The sequence below is a fragment of the Schistocerca piceifrons genome, chromosome 4 (genome assembly GCF_021461385.2).
Source record: "Schistocerca piceifrons isolate TAMUIC-IGC-003096 chromosome 4, iqSchPice1.1, whole genome shotgun sequence".
In the NCBI taxonomy this organism is placed as follows: domain Eukaryota; kingdom Metazoa; phylum Arthropoda; class Insecta; order Orthoptera; family Acrididae; genus Schistocerca; species Schistocerca piceifrons.
Genome location: NC_060141.1, coordinates 357,236,345 through 357,260,669, shown reverse-complemented (window position 1 = coordinate 357,260,669; position 24,325 = coordinate 357,236,345). Strand labels below are relative to the sequence as shown.

General features: G+C 38.6%; 1 protein-coding gene across 1 annotated transcript in view; it reads right to left on the bottom strand.

The window, feature by feature from the left end:
- Window positions 1–17,221, bottom strand: part of LOC124795832 (facilitated trehalose transporter Tret1-like) — a 67,458-nt gene extending 50,237 nt beyond the window's left edge. Inside the window, exon 1 of the mRNA XM_047259915.1 lies at window positions 17,176–17,221. Within this exon, the coding sequence (XP_047115871.1) occupies window positions 17,176–17,221 (46 nt within the window). The remainder of the gene's footprint in view (window positions 1–17,175) is intronic.
- Between the last annotated feature and the right edge of the window lie 7,104 nt (window positions 17,222–24,325).

Here is a 24,325-nt window from a genome sequence, read left to right as displayed (position 1 = left end):
ATTACCAATTTCTTTATTCCTGAAGAGTTTTTTATTTCTTTGTGGCTCAGTTTTTTCATCATCACAGCATATTAATTGGACACCACTTCCTTCATTATCTCTGTGACACTCTCCCAAGGGTCGAATAACCCTGCGACCATCTGTGCAGCCCTTATCTGTATAAGTTCATTATCCCTAGAGTCTTATTTGGTACATTTGAGACATTTAGAACCATGATATTTTTGTAAGACTTTATCAACACCGGTACGTCTGTCACTTTCTTTTTTACCACTTCATTTAATTTTCTGGCATCTAACAGACCTCAGATCCCCACCCCATACACATATATTCCTTTTACCTACTACTACAGACCAGTTGTCATAACAGCTATTATATTCTTCAGTTATTTCCCATTCTAGCATTTTTTTATTTCCTTCCTCACAGAATCTTTCTTAATGAAAGGGACAACATATGATCTAATGGAAAAAGGCTCATGACTCTGTAATTCCAACATATATTCAAACTCTTTGACTAAAACTTGTTTAATCAAACACAGATCTACTTTGCATCTTTTACTCCAGCTTGCATTGTACCCTCATCAGAATTACTTATGTCAGCTTTTGTATATTCAATGCACTATGTAGATCTACATTCAATTTTTTTAGAAAGTTGACGTCATTGATTTTTTCATTACAAAAAGAGAGTAAATAAATAAATCTTTCGGTACTGAAATCAGTTTTATCATTCCATTGGCACCAAATTCTTGCACCACGTACTAAATGGAATTCATAATGTATTGACTAGAATTGTAGGATACCGTATTTTTATATTATTCAGTACTGTACCTTTCCAATGTAACAAATTTTCATTAATTTCGTCTCTAGAAGAACTACCTTTTTGATTATCAAACTTATTTCCCCCTGTTACAGTTAGTGGCACATTATGTACTTTTCCATTTCGTTTACTTCCTCCCTTTCTTCTGTTTCTTTGTCTCGTTTACACTATTAATTTACATCACTTATCCTTTTTTACTCAATAAATTTCATGGAGTCAAATATCTCTTTTGCTTCTGCCACTAAATATCCCCTCCTTCCCATTAATAATACTAATAATTGTGACGCTACTACTGTCTCCCAATTCCTGTTTAATTAGCTGTTATTTATTTTCTTTATCTAACCAGAAGCAAGGCACTTCCATTGTTAAATTTTGTCTATATATTTACACTTTTTCATGAGGTCATAGCATCCTAAACGCTAGCTAACACCTCTGTTTCGTCAGTTTGTTCGTAATTTTGCATAAATCAGGTTGACTTTCATCACAGAAATATTTTTCTTTGCTATCACATTGGTTTTTACATTCTCTTACTGCCTCTATTACATATAATGCTGGATTAATCTGGTTTACTGATGGTTCTTTTGTAGATTTTGCCTAATTGCAAACCCCAATTGGAGCAACCATTAGTCTCCCTCGTAATTACTATAATTACTACTCCCCATACTGCTCTTATTTGTATTTGTATTATTAGAGATTCGTCTACTAGTGCCATTTACTACCCAACTTGTTCTGAGTCCCCACTATTTCTCCCAGATCATTTTGTACTAGTCTCTCCTTGGTGAATTCCTCGCCTGATTAGTCCTCACACCTCCTGTTCATTTGACTCTTTCTGCCTTCCAGAAATAATCTACAAAATCATTAATATTATTACTGGAGGCTGCAAAAGACCATTCCCTTATTCCGTGAGGAAACATATGCTCTAATTCCATTGTTACTGCTTCACAACCTGACTCTGCCCAATTAATCCAGCAAAGACAGGACCCCTTGATAGCCCCTCCTCTGGAATCGTCTCTTAAGACCACAAATTTCCCTTAGAATCTTTTACTGTTCATCTCTGGGCCAGTTTTTCTCCAAAAATAATTTACTAAATTCTTTCCAACAATTACAGGAATCTGTAGCTTCTGTTGCCATCCGTAATCAAACGCTTTCCAAAAACTCATGACAAACATTTATCTTTCTCAGTCCCATTACACAGACTGTTTATTAAATTCGCTAATAAAATCAAGAGGATGAATGTTACTATTATGTCGGAATTGTTGCACTTTTTGTCATTAAAAATGCAACTTCATTACACACAGTATATACTTTAGGGTTTACACTTTCAGCTCTGCTAATCATGTCTTAAAATTCAGTAAATTAAGCATTCATTTTAGACTTCATATTTTTACACAAATTCATTTAGCTTACTGACCCTATCTTCGATAATTAACAAATGTCTTCCTCCCACTTCTTTTCTCCTGTTTCAGTTCCGCTGGTTGACTCTAAACTCGTTCTTTTCAATATTTGATTGGATGTTTATTGTTATTTTCCATACATATTTTCATTTAATCTTCAATTTTTGCGTGACTAGGATCAGCATCTGCTTCCACCCACTTACTACAATATTTTCCCAACATTATCAAGCGAGGTGGCGCAATGTTTAACACACTAGACTTGCATTAGGGAGGATGATGGTCCAAGTCTGTGTCTGGCCATCTTGATTTAAGTTTACTGTGATTTCCCTAAATCGCTTTAGGCAAATGCGAGGATAGTTCCTTTCATAGGGCATGGCTTTCCTTCCCCAGCTTTCCCTAATCCAATGGGTCTCATGATCTCATTGTTTGGTCACCTCCCCAAAGTCAACCAGCAAACCAACTTTCCATCCAAATTTGAATTTAAATTACTAACATCATTCTTAATTTCTTTTTAATGTCATTGTTAGTTTAGTAGGCTACAATTTCAAATCCAATTTTGAATATGGTCTGCTGAGATCAGTTCTAACGTCACCACTATTTTTTACAGTCTCTGATAAGTTTCTTTCATTTCAAACCTCAGACTACCAATGTCACTTTTAAACTCCTTCTTCATGTAACTACGTTTTTTGTCTAATATCCGATTAGTTTCTTTAATATTTAAAGTCATTTGCATGAAGAGTGGGTCAATTTTTATGCGCAATCCATTTGCATCAGTATCACCTAATTCCTCCTTTACGTAACAGCCACTGTTTGATTCCTCTTCATTTTGAATTTCGTCTATTACCTCCACACCTTCCCCTTACCCGACTGTAACACTATTCAGTAGGTTTTTACACTGGAATTTCATGAATAACCTTGCTAACTGTACTGCATCGTAAAAGGTAGATACTTCTGATGTTACTTCACTGCTATCAGAAATCCCACTTTTAACTGTGAAATCTATTCGTTCCTGCTCGTCTTTATGCCTTAGTCCCTGATCTCTATTCTAATCCATATTGCCTTCAACATTTTTATCACTCGTTCTGAGAAGTCTTCGGCTAACACATTTTAATATAAACATCTTATCTCATATTTCTTAAGTGTCAGCTGCTGCTATAATGTACTCTATTTTGCAGTGTCAGCTTCTGTTCTTCATGTTCTGTGGGTGATATGCAGTGTTTATGCCTGTACCACTGCCTCACTTATCGATATGGAGTTGATATGTGCAGCGTCGTATGGGTAGAAGTCACTTCCAATATGACTATGATCTTCCTTACTTTTCAGTGGTTGATGTTCAACATGGCCCATCCTGGTTAACCATGTTTCAAAAGCGCAGTTTCATTTCCAAATATCAACAGTTTCATTTGGCTTGCAATACAAATTTCATGAGCCTTCAAAATGTTGTGGTCCATTTTGTCATGCTGCTGTCATACACTGTTTATTGCCACAGTTTTCAAATCACTGCCCCATATGCATTTCTTCAATTCTTGTTGTCAGTGCCGGAAGTGAGACTGATCCTCATCTGGGAAGGCACCGTATGTTAGTTTACTAACCAGTCTGTACTGCTGCAGTTCCCTAGTAATGTTGAAATCTCCTGAAACTTGTTGGATTTGTAACCCAATAGGTCAACGATTGGTTTACCAGCACTGATATTATAACCTGGAATATTTTCGTCTTTGCATCTGCAGCTCTTGTGCTTCCTTTCCGCATCTGCAGTTAAATTATAGAATGTAGGTTCCGCATATTTGCAAATTCACTGCTTTTTCTTTTTAGCCAGACTTGTTTCAGCATCTCTGTGCCATCATAAGTGGGTTTTTGTTTATCGAAAACTGTAAAATGTGAGAATGTTTTAGGTTATAACCGATTTAAAAAAGTGAGGCTAAAGAAAGTTTTTGTTCGTTTTGTTTCTTACCATGATTTTACATTATATGGTTTTACAGGACCAACTGTATGGTGACCTGCGCTGATACTGTTTTATCTGCAAATCAAACGATGTAAATGTAAATTTCATAGACGGTTAACACATCCCTTGATATAAAAAAAAAAAAGAAAACGATTTTAAAGTGTTAAAATGTTTTGCGTAAGCAAACAGAATCACACACAGGAGCTAAACACAATAAAACAGTTAGCAGAGGAAAATGGTTAGAAGTCCCACACGATACAGAAATTAAACCCATAAATTTGTAAACAGAAATGGAACGAAAGCACAACACACACACTAAACCTTACACAACACAGATCAGCACAACATACAAACAATGACCACATGCAAGACACAACAGTACAACAATACACACACACACACACAAATAAATGGCGCATACTCACCTACAGTAACAAAATTTGTCGGCTGAATAAGCAAGATATTGAAGAAACAGGACTTCAAATAGGACACAGGGCAGAAAGCACAACAGAAATAACTCAGAACATGGGAGACACCCACAGATAAATTCAACAGATCGGGAACATATTGACTCACATGCAACAGTTGTCAATCAGTACACATAGAACAAACATGCAGGAACTTTAAAACAGAGCCTTAAAAAATAACAGCACCCACAGCACATTTACTGGCCATCTGACAGCCCACAACCACCATCCAAATACAGTAGCAACAGATTTAAAAATACTGAATTCCAGCCACAGTCTATACCACAAACTTACAATAAAAGAGAACTTCCACATACAGAAGGCAATAACAGAACACAAAGAATTTTTAAATGAAAACGCTACGCTTTGTAAAGGCACATTATTTGACACGTTAAAGGAACTTTACAGAAAAGGTAACACAAACGGCTAAATGAGCTTACACACAAACACACACACACACACACACACACACACACATACAAAATCACACGCGTGCTAAAATAGAGAGAAAAAGTCCAAAAATTTCAAAATCGGTGCCAAACTCTCTCGGGAAAGAATGAAAGCCGACGGTGTTAGGAAACACGACATGGTGCTCACCGCGTTTTCAGAAGTAAAAAAGGCGTTTATAAAGAAAGAAATTACACGAAGCACATTAATATGTGTGTGCAGTGTCCTTAAAACATAAAAGAAGAAGGATTAGTCATAACAAAGCGCGAGTAGTAGCAAATATGTACACAAAACATTTTAACACACAAAATCACATTTTTTAAAAAAAAAGCAAGGGATGAGTTTACTCGCTCATGACATTTACATTTACATCATTTGATTTGCAGATGACAAGCTATCAGTGCAGAACAACATACAGTGGCTCCTACAAAAGCATAGAATGTAAAGTCACGGTAAGAAACAAAACGAACAAAAACTTTCTTTAGCCTCACTTTTTTAAATCTGTTATAACCTAAAGCATTATCACTTTTTACAGTTTTCAATAAACAAAAATCCGCTAATGATGGGTGCTGAAACATGTGTAGTTAAAAAGAGAAAGCTGTGTGTTAGCAAAACGGCAAAATTCATATCCCATAATTGGAATCTTTTCCCATTTGTTTACTCCAAAGCGGTTTTTGATGACCAGCTTGTTGTATTAACTTTGTTCATAGTTCACACAACTGTAACTAGTAAGTACATGTCAGGAACCTTAACAGTGGCCAACATATTTCTTAAAATGTTCCATGACAGCACGTGTGTCTCTAATATTATCTTTCCAGAAATTTCGGTTTGAATTAGGCTTACAATTATTGATGATTTGCTGAGTGGCTCACTTAAGTTCTGGTAACACTTTTGATATTACAGTGGTATGTCTAATACCATGCTGTACCTTGTGGTTTTGTGGTGTTTATATGTTCAAAAGCTTTGGACATTCGTTAACAGTTTTTTCATTTGGCCTGAATATTCTAATAAAATGCCAATGGAATTCTTTTCATGTAGTTGACAGTATACAGTAATGAGGACAAAACAGGATCATGTACTTCATGTTCTGCTACAATCTTCATTTATTCACCTAACAGTAAGAGATACAGTTGCTTTTTGGGTATCGTTATCTGTACCTTACATCCAGTGGCCTAGCGCAGCAGCACCGTCGCCAAGGGAAGACACAGTGACCGTAAAGCTCTGTTTGGCGCCGGTCGTTACGGGCGTCGCAGAAAGCAGTGAGTAGTGAGGGGATGTGGTTGGATGTCAGACTTGGTTGGACGATGCATACCAGCGTATTGTGAGAAGATCGATAAATACGTTAAATGTTACAGTGTTTCTATTTGGGATTGAGAACTCATCAGTACTAGAAGCGAGTCGTTAGCAAAGATCGGTAGAAGCTATGGTTACCTCACAATAGTAAGAACAAGCCAAAATAAGGCTGAACGCCAGTACATGTGCATAGAAACGTTAGCAACGTGAATCATGACTTTTACGAGAAACAGTAAACCTTTCAGTTCTATGTAGTCAGTGTCTCCTTTCGAATCCTTTTCATATCTATTAGAACTAAATCAGTGTGAAAATCATTTATGGCAGGTGTGTTGATTTTCATAGGTCATGTACCGATAGGCACACGGTCCCATTTTTGGTATTCCGGTGGATATTACTTAGTATTAAGAGGCCTACCCTAAGCTTTGCAACACAAACACTGGTCCTATCGTTGTTATATCGACACAGGTGATTTTAGAGAGAAACTTGACCGTGATCGATACGAATAAGCGAGTAGCCACCTTACAGTTTGACTCATGAAAGGACTTTTCGAACCAGTAGTTATCTTCGGAGGAAAGTACGTTCAACAAATATAGCGATTGGCGGAAGAAATGCCGAAGAACTGGGATACAGAAACCAAATGCCACGGCGCTACACGCAGCCGACAGTGGGAACAAGAAGAGCAACAGTAATCAGCAGCCGGTGGCCGGAGAATAGAAAGTAAGTAATGCAAATGTCTAGGAAACTAACAGTCTCTGGAAGGTTAGGAGAGAAACTAACCGCAGCACAAAACAGTCGGCAATAGCTCTGAAGTACGAAACTGTGTGAAGAAAACTGCTTGTGAGAAGATGCTATTTTCAGTGTTACAAGAAAGTGTTTCTTTCTTTTTTTAACGTTTTTGAGGTGAAAATTGAGGAAATTTGGAACCGTGCACTCCCATAAACAAAGCTACAAAGTGGAAAGTAGACGCAGATAGTGGAATTTATGAAGGGTGAAGTATTTCAAATCAATCATTAACTGAAAGTGAAGTTCAAACGGACAACGCGTCCGTGGTGCTAGTGGAATGTCCCTTAGGAAATTCTACGAAGATAATGGAAGGAAAGAGAGTGGAAGTGGACACCGCGGGAAACATGGGAGCACGGCGGATAAAAAGCGCAAAAAGTCAGAACACACCATTGAAGGGAAACACGGCAGAGAAGGAAATGGTAGTTTAAAAAGGAGGATTCTTTAATGCAGTGACAGAAACACCAATTAAGAAAAGCATATCAGTAAGTTTGTAGCAAACAAATGATGGATTTCACGAAAGAAAATTTTAAAGAGCTGGAGTCGTCAGAGGCAACAGTGGCATCGAAGGGAGATTTTTTTTTTTTTAAACTAGAGGAAAGACTGGAAACGCATGAACAAACAACACCATAATAGTGAAACGGGGAAAGGACACAAACATACAAACACGAAAGGTGAAACAGGAACAGACGGCGATGAATGAGGAACACGACAGGTGAATTTTCAAAAGTCCGAAATCGTCAAAATTCGCATAAAGAAAACTCGTTAGAGGATAGTATGGTAGTGGTTTCAGTTCTCGCAAATGATACCGCAGAACGACAACACACTCAAAATGTTTCACTAAGTTGAGAAAAAGATGGAACCAGTAAGCCAAGCTGTGCAAGGGTTGCAACAAAAGGCAGAGCAGCGGGTCGATCTGAGAGCGAAAAGTAAATTGAAGCAGGAATTAGGAGCTATTTGTGGTGTCACCGCCAGACACCACACTTGCTAGGTGGTAGCCTTTAAATCGGCCGCGGTCCGTTAGTATACGCCGGACGCGCGTGTCGCCACTATCAGTGATTGCAGACCGAGCGCCGCCACACGGCAGGTCTAGTCTAGAGAGACTCCCTAGCACTCGCCCTGACTACAGACGCTCTCATTTGCAGAGACGACAGTTTAGCATAGCCTTCAGCTACGTCATTTGCTACGACCTAGCAAGGCGCCATATTCAGTTACTATAATTACTATCTTCAAGAATATATTCTGAACAGATAATATTGTGAATCATGTACCGTCAAGAGCGACGTTCATCATTAATGGATTAAAGTTAAGTACCAAACTAATTACGTCCACTTTCTGAATTCTCATTGGTTGTTATGTTCCAAACCTCAGGTCAGTATAGTTCTTCCCTCCTCACGCCAGCCTGCGTGAGCTAAAACGCGTGCATTTCGGCCTCCACTCGTAACATGGTGTTGGTTCTTCTGCTAACACAAAACATTTACCCAACAAACAAGTATGATTAGTAAAAGTGACGCACAGGTTGAGTACATTATCAGTTGTAAATTCAGTAAATTTTATCCACAGGGAGAACAACACCCCACAGTTTTCATTAGAAATTCTCCCGTCCTGTTACCTACAAGTTGTACGATACGGAAATCGCGTATGCGATCAGTCAGATGGAAGACGAAGCCTATAAATGGGGTATGAGGTTAGAAAAGAAAAGAATGTCATATCGAGGATTTGAGAAAATATTTGTGGATGAATATTGGTCGCCAAGCCAACACGATGTTATACTAATACCCATTTGCAACCGCAGCATGAGATCGACTGGAAATGTGCCGAATTTTTAGGATAAGAATATGTAACGAACCAGTACTTAAACAGTCCGTACGGCGAAAGAGCAGTTGTAAGACGGATTGTGCAAAGATCGCCGAGAAACACTCGTAGTCACTTAGTAGGTACCCGCATTGATTCCTTCGATAAAGCAACGTCGGTATATGCCCAGCTGGAGAGAAAAGAATGACGAGGGTAAGCGTTTAGAGAGAATTTGGACAACACCGGGTGACAGACAGAAGTAAGGCGCGAAACGGAACGAAGAAATGAAGTTTGGATGCAGCGCGTCAGAGTACGAGGCTGCTACGCATACGGAGGCTATGGGGACGGGAGTACCGAAGACAGGAAGAAAATAAGGGTAACGCACATGGGACGAATGTGATACTTGCGAGAGAGCGAGCGGATTAGATCTTTTGCCAGGTAATCAAACGGAAAACAGGCTGTAGTTTCATGTGTGGCCGGGCCTTAAACCGACGAAGCGGGACCGCAAAGTTGCAATGTGATTGAGATTGACAAAGTTGTTGTATAAACAAAAGACCGGTTAATAAATGACCAAGAAGATTTGATGGAAGATGAGATAATTGGCGATGATAAAGCTGTAATGTAAACAGAAGTTTATGGAAGAAAAATGAGAACGCTGATTGACTGTGGGAGTCAGCTGCGCGCAGTTGCCAACAACGTATACAACGCATTGTTAACAGAGAATGCAGAAACACCAAGTTAGTTTTAAGATTCAAGGATCTGTGGGAATCAGAAGAATATGAACTAAATCCAGATGAAGTGTGTTCGAAATTTAATGGTATTGCGACGTTGGTATCTAGAAAAGCAGAAAAAAATTGTTGAAGTTGATAGGAAAGCATAAACAGGTATTTAGTTAAAAACCAGGGGTCTTAAAAAGACCGCCCTATCGGATCAAAAGGAAACCGCACAAACCATATTTTGTGCCTCCATTTAAAACGCATCAAACAAGGGAAAAAGCTGTCGATAAGGACATCCAAGGGATGTTGCCGTCCGGAGTACCTAATCGAATGAGACAGGAATCAATTTAACAGCCCTCTGATGATGGCCGCTAAAAATAACAGGAAAGTTCACTTGGTTTTAGATGTGGAACAAGCGAATAGGTATTTGAAACTGAAAGAGAGCTATCAATAAATATGGAAGAGGTACTTCGGAGTTTTGAAAGGAAAAATCCTAACAAGCTTAGATCTGACGTCAGGCTATCGTCAAGTGTTGCTGCATCCTGAATCAAGGCAGTTCACAACCTTTTCATATGAAGGACGTTGTTAGCAATACCGAGAGTTACCTTCAAGGTTCAAAGTATTTGTTTCGGGGTTTTATACGGACATTGGACAGGGTATTGTGTTAAGCAGTACTGAAGAATGTAATTGTGTACGTTAACAATTTGCTAATTGCCAGCAGAGATTGGAATAAACATTTACAAACGTTAAGGGGAGTATTTGAGAGGTATGCAGCAGCAGGAACTGGACTACATTTTCAGAAAGCAGAATTCAGAGGAAAAGAAATCCAATGTTTACGACATGTGATTGAACATAATGGGATAAAGTCTAAACTGGGCAAAACGAAAGAAAATAAGGAATTTCCCTTGCCAAGGAATAGAAACCAATTGAAGAGTTTCGTCTGACAGTGTGGATTTTATAGACCGTTACTAGGTAACTAGATATTGGACAGTGCAGTACTGCACGATTTGCTGAAAAATAATAAAGTCTCGTGGTGTTCCGACGTGTGTTCCGAAGAATTCCATAAAATGAATCATGGAGTATGTAATGCTCAGATATTGGCTCATCCCGACCTTTGCAATGTATTCTGTCGATCACATGAAACATTGGCTTATGGCGTGGGAATCAAGTCCTATCAGATGGAAGAAGGAAATGAAGAGGAGGTAATAAAGATCATTGGTTTCGGCAGTGGGATGTTAAACAACCACGTAGTCTGTCACGGAAAAAGAGGCGGTAGCCATAGTATTCGGATATGAAAAATTTATATACCATATGGTCAGCCGAAAAGCAACCGTAGTGATGGACCCAAAAGCCCAATCACTTTCCTGACAAGTAAATTGAGACATGGAGGGTTAGCCAGATGTACGTTAGCGTAGCATGAATTAAATTTTGAGGTGCAATATATCAGAGAAAGCGAAAAGGTAGTTCCAGATACACTTTCAAGATTGCCACTAGGATTGGACGAATAGGTAACTGAGGAGGGCACAGAATAGAGTGTGTGCTTAATAAAGGGAGTGTCACGCGAAAAAGTTATAAAATCACGGCCACGGGATGTTATAAGAGAGCAAAATGGAGACCCAAAAGCGAAGTTAATTAACGGGAAATGCAATAGCGCTGGGAAAGACCATATGAAGAAAATCTTCTTGATATAAGATTCAGTATTATACCACACATCAAGGGAAGATTGAAGAGTATGCATCCCGGAGGAAAGAACTGACGAACTTGTTAAATACACTCACCTAAGTTGCGGACTTTTCGCTTTCATTGTCGATAAGTTAAAAACAGATTGTTGGTTCTTCAATGTGGCCAGACGAGTGAGCAGAACTTTACGGACGTGTGATATTTAACTGAAAACAAAAACAACAATGGTGCAGCGCAATAGTTATCTAAAGAAATCTGAGAAACCATGGCCTTGGCTTTGCTACGCCCTTTGCCGAAGTCGGTATGGGGGATAACTTATTTGCTAGTAAGTATTAAATTAATTTCCCACTGTGTAAAGTTATATCCGCTTAGGAAAGCCACGGGACGCAACAAGCCTGAAAAGGTGGTGAAAGATTAGTTTAAAAATATGTGTGTGCTAAAGAAGATAGTGAATGACAGTGAGAGTCAATTTACCAGTAAAATATAGATAAACGCTCTAAAAGAACACAATATAAAACCTGTATTTATATCCAAGCACAGAGCATCCTTGAACTCAACAGAAAGAGTTATGAAAATAAATTAGTAGGCTAACAGGGACAGTAAGACTCGAAGAACAGCGAGTACTGCAGCAGCGACAGCACCGCCCTGGCCTGTGCTGAGTGCTATCTCCGTGTAGCAGCGCTGCTCTGCCGCTGCAGGTGTACTGGCTATTTTTCGTATTTCACTGTCCCTATTAATACATATCAATAACATGAACATCGCACTAGACTAATTTGGGACCGCTCTATCGAATATACAGTTAAAATTCGGTTTTAAAAGTAATTTTGTTTGTAACAGGAAACGAATAGACGCTTTCTGGCAACACTGGACGCACACGAAAGATGTGATGAGCAGTATTTTTGGCACTGACTTCAGATACACGGTGAAAAAACTAAATTTCAAATATTTGCCCAAACACCAGAGAAATGTGGTTGACATCTCTCAGAAGGGACACACTGTATATAGTTTATTCGTCATAGAAATGGAGACTCTCAATAGTTTCTTCTCGTTTTCAACATGGATACTGGCAACATATTGGATATGGGAATTCAAAGACTGTATCAAAATCTGACTGTCATAACCAAAATAGCAAGTAGACGCAGTGGACGAGTATCATGGAAGATTAATGCACCCCACTTCTACTGAACATACTCCGGTGGAAATTTTAATGGAGATGACGCTAGATAGTTTGGTAAGAGAAGTACTGAAGAACATGTCAGGTGAAAACGTAACATGACAAGAAATATTGGAAAAAGTAGAATAGACCCTCTTCAACAAAGCTGAAGGAGAGATGAAACATTGTAATAAAATGGTGCATCCGATCATGTATCGAGTTCGGGATCTAGTGTTAATACGAACTAACAGTCTGAGAAAGATGGCCATGAAATACCGAAATTGCCTCATGTATACAAGGGTCCTTATAAAGAGGTCAGCTTAACACATTCTAGCACATTGGAATTGGAAGAATATCACAGTGAGGCCTTCCATAGAGGTGAACAAGTGAAGAAACGATATTGTGACAACGAAACTATATCTGACAACTTAAGATGTGAGGTAGTAAGAAAAAAAAAGAAAAAGAAAACAAAAAACACAAGAAAATTGTGATATTTTGAGGAATGATTGATGTAATATGTACATGTATTACTGAGTGTGTAAAATCTAAGTAGATTAAGTTTGACACAAATAGCCAGTGCCATTAAGATAATAAAATGTCTGTAATAACACTGTGATAGATTAGTTAAAATTGTGGCCTAGCATTTTGTGGACACATGTTACAGAATGACGCTCTGTTTAGCTTCTGACAGCTAGGAAATAAGTCTATGTTGACGCATGGCATGACCCTTCTCATTTGTTAGCAGACATTCATCGTCACCAACAGTCAACAGTCCTGTCCAATTAGTTGCTACATGGAGAAGAAGCATCGCAGGTACCATAACGGCAGCGATGCGTTACATCTGAACTATGAGAGGCAGCGGAGCGGACTATTCGGTCTGACTCAGAGGTGCTTGGAGAGGTCAGAGGCTGCAGTACTGCGAGTCACATCTAGATATCCATAGTCGCAGACAGCAAGACGGCGTCGGCGCAGCAGCGGCGAGTTCGGAAGTCTTTGGGGTTGCTCGGAAGGGCACAAGCACTGCTGGTGGCAGAGTTATCGCCAGGGGGCAGCACCAGCGTAAGAACCTTCACGGTGGCGAGCAGAGACAGCCCCTGGCTACCCAGCGGCCGTGGTTCGGCGAGCGTCAGCAGAGATCAGAGATGGTGTTAGGCAGAGAGGGAAGATGACACTGGGGTCAATGCCACGGACAGCAGAGCGACTTGCAGATGGTAGCTGCCTAGCCACTACCATTAGACTTGTGCGAAACATGAGGTCGGCGAAACGTCTGCGTAGGTGATATCGTGTGGAGGTGTGCACAAGACCCGCACTAGTCAAAACAACCCCAATGCCTGGCAATAAGATAAAAGAAAAAAGATAGGGTGATAACATGAGAAACAACAAATGTGTGTATTAATTAGGTTAATTGTTTAATGCAGCTGACTACAGTAAAAACTAATAATCTTGAATTTATTGAAAATAAATAAAATTAAATAAAATTAAAATAAATGCCATACCAAGCTAAATCAGATTTTCGGCAAATTTAAATTTTTGTATGGCTATGTGTTTCTCATTTTCATTAACGTACAGTTTGACAGCTTCGTTAACTTTTAAATAATATGCAGTAATAACAATAAAGGGACAGAATTATTTTACAGTTCTGAAAATGTATTTTTAATTCATTTACTTCTGATGTGCATGTAAGCCTTTCGCTCATATTTGTAAATAATAATCACATATATGAGAAATTTTACTTTATTTGCTAGTTGAATTACCATATATACATTGGACGTCTGACACTGATTCGATTTATGTCAAAAGGACTACATTTTCAAATTTTTTGAAACTTTTGTGTTGTTCTACAGATTCTTATCATGTATAATTGTAAAATGTTCTTCAAAAGTTAGGAGGTGTGGCTCATAGTATGAGTGGTGTTTTCTTGTTAGTGTTTTCAACGCTATTTATCCTGAGGTTACCAGTGCAGTGACGTCTTCAAATTTGTAGGAGGAGAAGTTTTCTTCCACTTCATCCCCACAGGTAGATTATTCTTCTTTCTTTTTTCAAAATTAATTTTCAAAATATTTAAGATGGAGGATGTAAGGTTACAGGTATCGTTACTTTTTGAGTATTGGTATCTGTAGCTTACACCTAGCGGCCTGGCGCAGCAGCACTGCCAGCAGGGAAATCCCAATAATCAATAAAAGTGCTTCAGCGCCAATCGTTGTGGGCGGCGCGGAAAGCAGTGAGTAATGGAGAGATGTGCCTGGATGTCAGACTTGGTTGGACGATACATACCCACTCACCATGAAAAGTTCGATAAATCGGTAAAATGTAGCTGTTTTCTTGCACGGGATTGAGAATTCATCAATATAAGAAGCGAGTTGTTAGCAAAGATTGCTAGAAGTAATTGTTACCTCACAATAGTAAAAACAAGCTGAAATAAGGGTGACTGTCAGTATATGTGCATGGAAACGTCAGGAGTGTGTAACGTGGTTTGTACGAGAGACAATAAACCTTTCATTTGAGTTTTATGAAGCCAGTGTCTCCTTTATAACCTTTTTCATGTCTATTGGGGCTAACTAAGAGCGAAGATTTTTAATGGGAAGATAAGTTTAATACTTGTTCCATAGATCACAAATATATTTCGTAGCCGGCCGGAGTGGCCGAGCGGTTCTAGGCGCTACAGTCTGGAACCGCGCGACAGCTACGGTATCAGGTTCGAATCCTGCCTCGGGCATGGATGTGTGTGATGTCCTTAGGTTAGTTAGGTTTAAGTAGTTCTAAGTTCTAGGCGAATTACGACCTTAGAAGTTAAGTCCCATAGTGCTCAGAGCCATTTGAACCATTTTTGAAAAACTTTAGGTCACATGAACAGAAAACGGACCACCTGGGGCTAGGTGCAACAGAACCAAGAGCAGATGGTTTGACAGTGAGTGGTTTGAGAATTGGTTTATCCAGTTACCAGAGCTCACATAGCAATGTGGAAGTGTTCCGGTTGTGTAAAGAGTACAACATAAAATTCATTACAGTGCCACCGAATGCAGCCAACCTTCTGCAACGCTTGATGTGTACTTTCTACCTTTGAAAGTACAGCAGCGGAAGATCCTTGAGTACTTCAAACAGATGGCAGTGGGTAGCATGTGCAGCTCTGTGCCCAAAACCAAATTCCTCACCTTTCTCAAGAAGCTGTGGGAATCCGAGATCTCAAGAGGAGAGAACTTGCCAGTAGCAGAAAATTGGCATTTATCCCTTGAATCACGCAATTGTGCTGGAAAGATTTCCGTCATTCACGGTGTCCTGCAAAACGTACCTCAATGCAGTCATTGGTGACACATTCATGGATCTACTCGTGCAGAAGAGAAATGAGGCAGCTCAGAAGTATCAAACGGTGAGGCGTAAAAGAGGACTGTATACGCTAGACGAAATTCTGCCAGATGCCTTTTTCATTTTTTGTGATTTGCATTTTTCATAATTTTGTATCTTTTCACAGTTACTCATTGATTTCTCAAGTTCTTTAATGTGTTTAATCTATTATTTCTTCAGAATATTTATGTTAGTATTACTTTTATGTCATTGTGGTGGAACCAATGCTGGTCCAAATAAAAAGTGGTATTCTAACATTTGGACAGTTCTTTACCTTTATTGGTATTAGCCAGAAAAACGAGTTGTCTCAATTTTACCCCAACCAGTGGGGTATAATTTGGACAGAATCTGAGGGGGGATCACTTGGCAAGGAATGTTTATATAACAAGGTCAATCCTACCAAACTAACCTAAAATTAGCCTTTAATACGCTAAAACTCTTCATAAATCCAGGAAAATACTAAAACCTCTCCGAAAGTAGCCCAAGTTTCCGGTACACGTTCTTCCATGCAATTATTTCGTAAGTAAAACGCTAGTTTCTCAACATCAGTTACTGCACACACTACACACTCTGTGCATAATCTACAAGCTCACATCGGGACCAAGATGCTGATGTTCGCTGGTTGGTTGACGGTGAATGTCGGAAATCGTCTATAAATGTGTTTGTTATTGTAGCCGCTCAACTGACAGGAGATTCGTTTAATATACATCGCTTATGAAGTAAATTGGGGTCATCATTAAACTTCAGACTCTTCCTAAAACCTGTTACAGAAAAAAATGACATCAAGGATTGGATTCATTATCAATCTGTAGTTATTATTATATCACACATTTCTGTTGAAACTGTTGGGCCAATGTCTGGCAGCCGAACGGATTGAAAATTGCTCCCGGCAGTGACAACCCAATAGTAAAAACGTAAGCTGTTATACGAACCGCTACCCTCCTAAGAAAGTTATTGGTAAAGGAGAAACTCTTCCTTCCGAACTACACATATATGTTAACGATGAAGTGGTGCAATGGAGAAACAATCACAGGTTCCAAGCTGTCAGTTATGCCTTTCCCACTAACACAGATTTCTCAACATTGTCACGTCACTCCCAAAAATATGACTATATTAGTTGTGTCCTATTTTGCTGCGCCTTCCTACATTATATCTATGTAATCACTTCTGGCTCTTAATAAAGATCTCCTGGAACTGCTTTGTAGATCGCTGGTAGTTCCGAATCACCGGCACCGTTATTTCAAGTGTTCTCCTAATGAGATGGAACCCATCGCTGCGAATACGGGGACTTGTTATGCCAATATACAAGGGCACGGTACCGAATAAAAACAAGTGTTTGGTTGTTAATGCTTACCTGCCATCGCTGCTGGCAGCTGGAGTGGTACCCGTGACGGCAGCATGGCGATCACAGAACTCGTGTGACAGCAGGGGTCAGAGATCAGTGCGAATAGGACGATAGGAGCCCATCGCGCGGCTTTTATCTTCGAGCATCTGCGCGTGTTTCACAATTATCTCTTAATGTAACGCATCGTGAGCGCCTTTTCACATCCATGTGCTATTTGGTACGTCACTCAGTTTCGCTGCACTGTGCATATCCCTGACTAATTTTATCGATAGGTAGACGTAAGGATAGTTGTGGTTGTGGTTAACCGATTTAACAGGATATTTCGGCTTAGTCGTGTTGTACATGAATGGGTTCATTAACCGAGAGCACAGTATATGGACAACCCGATTCACGAATTTGAGCGTCACACTCGAAACGGTAATGGAATCGTAAACAGCTAATGGGATGCGACCAAACTACAAAACAAACAAATTTCAGTATACATCTAGTAAAAATCACTGCACTTACAGAAACAATCGTTTTAAAGGTCAACATGGTCGCCAGCTTAATTGTGTAATAAATGGATTGTACCAAAATAAAAACAGAGTAGTACTATTTAACCTATGCACAGTAATCGCGGAACACGTCCAAACCACTCCAAATCAGTAAAAATTTAGATATCAGCTCTGAGGTAACTAAAACGCAGCTCAATGACTCAGAAACATTCAGACGGGATACTTGGTGCATGAGCTGATGGAACTAACACAGCAAATAGACGAGACGATCCGCTAGCAGATACTACAGATCATGTAATGCAAAATAACTTTCAATTTTGATCTCATAGCAGGGCTGAAGCAATCTAAACACTGAACTGGCATCTTCTATAAATCTTAGGTAATGCTCCATGCACAGTAAATACCAGTAATACTGCATACACAGGGATGAGAATTTCGATTCTCTTTACAATGCTTCAGATGAAGAGCAGTGCAGGTTTTTTGCATTAAAAAACTACCCATAACAATATTATAGCTAATATAATACATACTGTACATAATAGTCATAATTTCAATTATTCTGTAAGAAATGTAGTTCCTCCACCATTTAAGTAATGGCGTTTAGTTCGTATGAATTTTAATAGCCAGGTAAATGAAATTAAGGTCCATAAATTGCCACTGATTTTACATGACTATACAGCGGTAACTTAATCTGTGTTCATGAAAGTAATTACATAATTGTATTTGTATAATTCTAAATGCCAGCAAATGCCAGCAAATGCCAGCAAAATTAAGCTGTTCTTTCTAAACATTTTCGTTGAAACCGAAATTGGCATCGTAAAAAAGTTTTCTTCAAAATTTACTTGGAAGTTTGTTCTCCCAGATTTGATATTAACACCCAACAGAAAGAGGTCATTACCCACTGTAAACTGAAAGTTAATTAAGACGAAACCTTCAAATTTATTACAAATATCAGTGAAAGTGTTTACAGAAACAATGGCTCAAAGAACACAATTCCTCTGTCTACACTTCTGCTACTGCAAACGAGATGCCTCTGACTGCAGGTAGCTGCTGACAATAGTAGTAGGGAAATGTGAGCCTAAGGATGAAGTAGGTCATCCCTAATTACCTAGACCTGCTTTCACATCCAGCCAATCATCCTGCTACTCACACTACCCTCACCACCGTCAATCCCATCGCCACTTCCACATCCATCCAGCTCTCCTAAGAAAAACCAAGTCCCTAGCTTCTAATGTCACTGGATTGTCCACAGATTTTAGTCAACAGGTTCAATCTTCCACTGCTACCAGGTATTTCTTAAATGTCATCAGATTTAAGTGAAATTTCTCAACAATGTCTAACACAAATGGAGAAATTGTAGGAACACCTAAATGCAACCCCCACTACCTTCAACAGGACACACCATGTGTACAACTGCCGCACAAGTCCCACCACCCCCTCCCTCACCACCTGTATGACTGTGGAAGGGATTCTATGTGTTAAATAATTATTAACCCCTACGAGAAATCTTGTTCTGCAGGAGACAGCATGCAATGATCTGTGTCACGTTCATCCTATATACAGCCAGCATCTGGTAGGTATAGCATTTGTATATACAGTCAACTAATATTTTAATTTTCAGCCATGTTTATTCAAAATATGCAAACTCTTGTAGTGAAATTATCAGTGTACTTTATTCAATATGTGAAAGTAATGAAAGAATACATTTGTAACAACAAAAACTTAAATACTTGATATATTCAAATTATGATGTACAAAGATGTGTTGACCAAAGAACCAGCTGGCATAAATGTGTGGAAAGTAAAATATGTACGAAAATTTAATGGAAGTTGTGAGTGAGGTCGCTCAAGTGAATTTCAACCAATAGGAGAACATACAACTAGATGTTATGATAGCTATTGTGTATTAACACATCATATTCTACATGAACCTAACATACTGGGCACTGTAATGGTATTAAGATTTTGTTGAAAACAGTTCATCTATCTGAATACATGTACATGGGCTTAGATTAACATAAACACTTTCTAGTCCTTTTCCCTACAAAATCCCCTACATAGTAATTTAATCCTGTATGCAGCAACATGCCATTATGGAAGAAACTACATCTTTGAAAAGCAGTTAAAGTAATCGATTGGTCATGTGACACTATTGTCTTTTCTACTCAACAATATGTGTGGAAAGATGTAGGTCCTTCAGTTTATGGAAAAGTAATGTTATTGTGGTGTCACCGCCAGACACCACACTTGCTAGGTGGTAGCCTTTAAATCGGCCACGGTCCTGTAGTATACGTCGGACCCGCGTGTCGCCACTGTCTGTGATTGCAGACCGAGCGCCACCACACGGCAGGTCTAAAGAGACTTCATAGCACTCGCCCCAGTTGTACAGCCGACTTTGCTAGCGGAGCTACACTGACCAATAAGCTCTCATTTGCCGAGACGATAGTTAGCTTAGCCTTCAGCTACGTCATTTGCTACGACCTAGCAAGGCGCCATTACCAGTTTATATTCAGTGTAATAATGTCTAACAAGAGCGATGTTCTCCAATTGTGGATTAAAGTATTCCAAGAACTACGTTCTTTTCTTTATAGGATAATTACTTTACCTTGTTCCAGACCTCACGCCAGTCTGCGTGAGCTTAACGCGTGCCTTTCGGCTACCTCCGAGTGGCTTGGTTGTCTTGCCACGCCACTACAGTTATCATGACAGTATTAATCTGTTCAGATGGACTCCACTTCAAACATGTTTACGTACTTTCAAAAACACAATTCGAACCCAAGTAGGCCTATAAACTATAAAAAGCACCAAACACAGGTGTTGATGATGTAACTATAATGAATGTACTAACAACACATCTGTAGCACTAACAGACGTTAACATCATACATTAAGGGTCGACCTGCGACAGCAATCGCACAACTTGCGTACAGGCCGCTACACGCCGCCGCGAGCGCTAAGAGTGCATTGCGATCGCAGGCGCGCGTGTTGCGTACGGGCCGCGAGGGGCCCCACGAGCGCAACCATATATAAGTGCCGACGCAGTTCGGCCAGCTCTCATTTTGTTGGCATCTCATTTTTGCCTATTTTCTTATTTGCTTAGTTGTTTAGCTCTTATTCGTTTATGGCTCATGTTATTGTGCTCTCTTTCAGGCATTCTGATTGTTTTGATTTACTCCCAATTGAGAAGTGCTCATTCTGGCGTTTCACTTTTGCATATTTCTCATTTTGCTGATAATATGCTCCTTAGCTTTTTACAGTTGAATTGATTAACATAGTCTCATGTACTGTTTGTTCATTTCAGCCTGTTCTTATTTTGATGTTCTTTAAATACTGTACTAATTATTGGAAGCATTTCTTCCCTTAACCTTGTGTAAAGTATTTTCGATGTAAGATTTGTTCTGTGACACAGGCGTAAGTTTTTGAATATAAATTACATGCGAAACTGTGCTTTAAAAGGAATTCATTTTTTCAGTTTTTACTACATCAGACGAAAATTTTGTGATATGAGGGAGAAATTTGAGCGGCGAACCCATGGAAATAGACTCAAGTGATCCCCTTTAAAAATAAAAATTTGTGTGACACTGAAAGACGCGACACTGCAGGCACCGAAAATTTATATATATAAAATTATACGTCATACAGACAAAGTGAAGGGGAGATGGAGGGCAATTTTTATCCCTATTCTGCCAATGCTATTTTACCCTTTGAATAGGTACACTTTTCAAAAGAACTACAAGTGATAAAACAATGAGATTTTTACTGCATATATATAACATATATGCCTCAACGTACAATTAAAATGAACATAATAACTCTTATGATTTTGAAGAAAGAAATTTTATTCTTTCACTAGTAAAATTTCACTTTTTTGTACATTAATTGTTATAGAACAGTTTCTCATAATTTACTTGTCATATCGTATTACCAACTGAAGTACAAACTGACCAAATTTCATGTTTCTAACACCATTAGTTTATCAAATAATGGTACTTAAAAGTAAAAAGAAATGTAGTTCTGAGAAAAATCCATTTAAAGTGGAATATTGCAATTCTAGTATAGTTATTGATGAGAATTACTTACACTAATATTTTCCTGCGCCATAGTGAGCATCATCTGAATCATATTGATCTTCTTTTCTTCTCTTGGTCCCTCTTCTTTTCTGTCTGGCTTCTTTTGTACATTTTAAATTAGCAATATCTGCTTTGCCGATTCTCTCTTTATCTATTTGCACCAAAACTTTTGCCCAATATTTCCAAAACATCCAATTTTCTAATTGCACCATCACTGAAGCATAAAATAGCATCATAAATACCAAATTTTGGGGTTGTAAGCTGAACATATACAGTTTTCAGTAACCAGTTCCAAATGACAGACTTTACACATTCATTTAAATTTTGGGTTTTCCCATGAAGACATTTCTTCAGCAAGGTATCTTTACAAAGGTTTCATTCATTACTGATGCAGGTAAAGAATGTTTGTGGTCATATCTGGCACTTCTCCTGTACTTGCACCAAGTGTTGGGACCATTTGGGCAAAGACTGTGCGTCAGAAAAACCATACCTCACGAAACAATTGTCGTATTTATGTAAAACAAAAACTGTTTCAAGCAGAAGAGAACAGGTATTTCAAATATGCTAAAATCTAAAAGTCCGTCTCCCTTGAAACTGAATTCAGTCTTCATTTTTGATGACATACACTGTGAAAAACAAGATTGTATAAGAAATTAATCTGTTTTGGTACACTTAGCTCGACCAATGAATTCTATATTTCTCAGATTAATTACAACTTCTTTAAGAGTTGGTGTATGACAAGACAAACCTTAGCATGCTAACGGAGACTACCTACAACTTCCTTAAATCTATACATTTTAAGCTACACAACAACAACAACAACAACAACAATAATAATCATGAAGTTACTTTACATGATTTTGCGTGTAGAATATGATGACTGAATTATTCAGTGTAAGTATTTCTCACATATATCTTATACTTTAATAATGTTTAATAACAATCTTCAGGGAATAGTTATTTTACACCAAGACGCTATAACACTTCCAAGTAATAGCTTTCCATACCTGAAAGGGAAATTAGTATAAACAGACGAATGTGAAACATAACTGTATAACAGTTTACAACAGAATTCTGACCAGAGCGTTTACAATTTAGTAGATGACATGTATTCGAAATTCTAAAGTTCATCCTAGGAAGGTAATAAAGATTGGTGTGGTTTGTCAAGTGTGAGATGATCCAAGAAACAGCGCCCGTTGTCATAATTGACTATGCAAAACAAAATGAAATTGTTAAAACAGAACCTGTTGAATATATGGAATATCAGGCTCAAGAAAATTTCCCAGCAGGCACAGTTGCATATTCGTTAATACTTCAAAATAAGGTAACTAATTATCCATCACTCACTGGGCTAACACAAATAGTTGTATAAAAAGGAATTGAAAGCATTTGAAGGATTTCATGATGAGAATGGGGAATTGATGGCGATAAACATTGGTTTCATAACATTTGGGGTGGGGTGGGGGGGAAGAAGGAGGTATTGTTACAATTTTCTGCATGAATCTGTCATCACAAAGAGCATTTTTAGGTGTCAAATGCTTCAAGACACAAAGAAGTGAAATATGGTTGACCTGTAAACTCCATGGTTTGCTCTGGAAAGAATCTAATATGCACTACACATATTCGACCATACAAACACACATAATTATTTGGAAGGATGTGAAAAAGTGACTTGTGTTGGAGCCATATATGAACATGCTGCAGTAGAAAATCTAGAAAATAATAAAGACCCTGCATTATGTACTTTGAACACTCCATGTGATACACTTATGAATGCATATGAAAAAATGTACTCATACTTTTAAACTGGAGGACAAATAAATAAATTAGCGATTTTTAATGAAACACAGCTGTTTTACATCACTCACATCAGCACAGTTCATACTAATATCTTTACTCCTTAGCACATGTAACAATTAAGTATGTGCATGACATGGCATGATGCAGCGGTGACCTGTATCGTGGTGTCAGTGGTACGGTGAATAATGTAATGCACAACATGATGGGTAAATACTGGAAATTGCAGTTAGCTAGGAGATGGATGTGAGCATTATATTTCTTTATTAGAGGCATGCTGGAGCTTTCTAACAGCATGCAGAAACCTCACTGTACCATGGTTAAGGACATGCCACAACATGCTCAAGTATTGGAAATCACCGTTAGCCATCTTTGCACCGCTGTCAAAGAGGATACGACAGTACATGGTGGTGGCATACATCTGGTTATCTCCAGATGTAACACACATTCATTAACGTTTAGAAATACGCATAAGTATTGGAAATTGTGGTTAGTTGGGAGACAGACATAGGCATTAGATTTCTGCAGTAGTGGCTTGATGCATACAACAAACACTTTTGAGTAATACTGCTATAAATACTGAATGTGCATTCTTTGTTAGTAGTAGAAATGAATACCATCAAGGATACCATGTACAGTTTAGCTCAGTAGGTAGTTAGTGTAACACTAGGCTTGGCATGTAATGCATTGAACCTGCATGAAGATTTGGAATGTAAATTTTTGAATTTGTCGTTGCACTCTTTACATTATCATGTAGTCACTACTTCAAGGAAAGCCAAAACGTACCAAACATTCAAAAT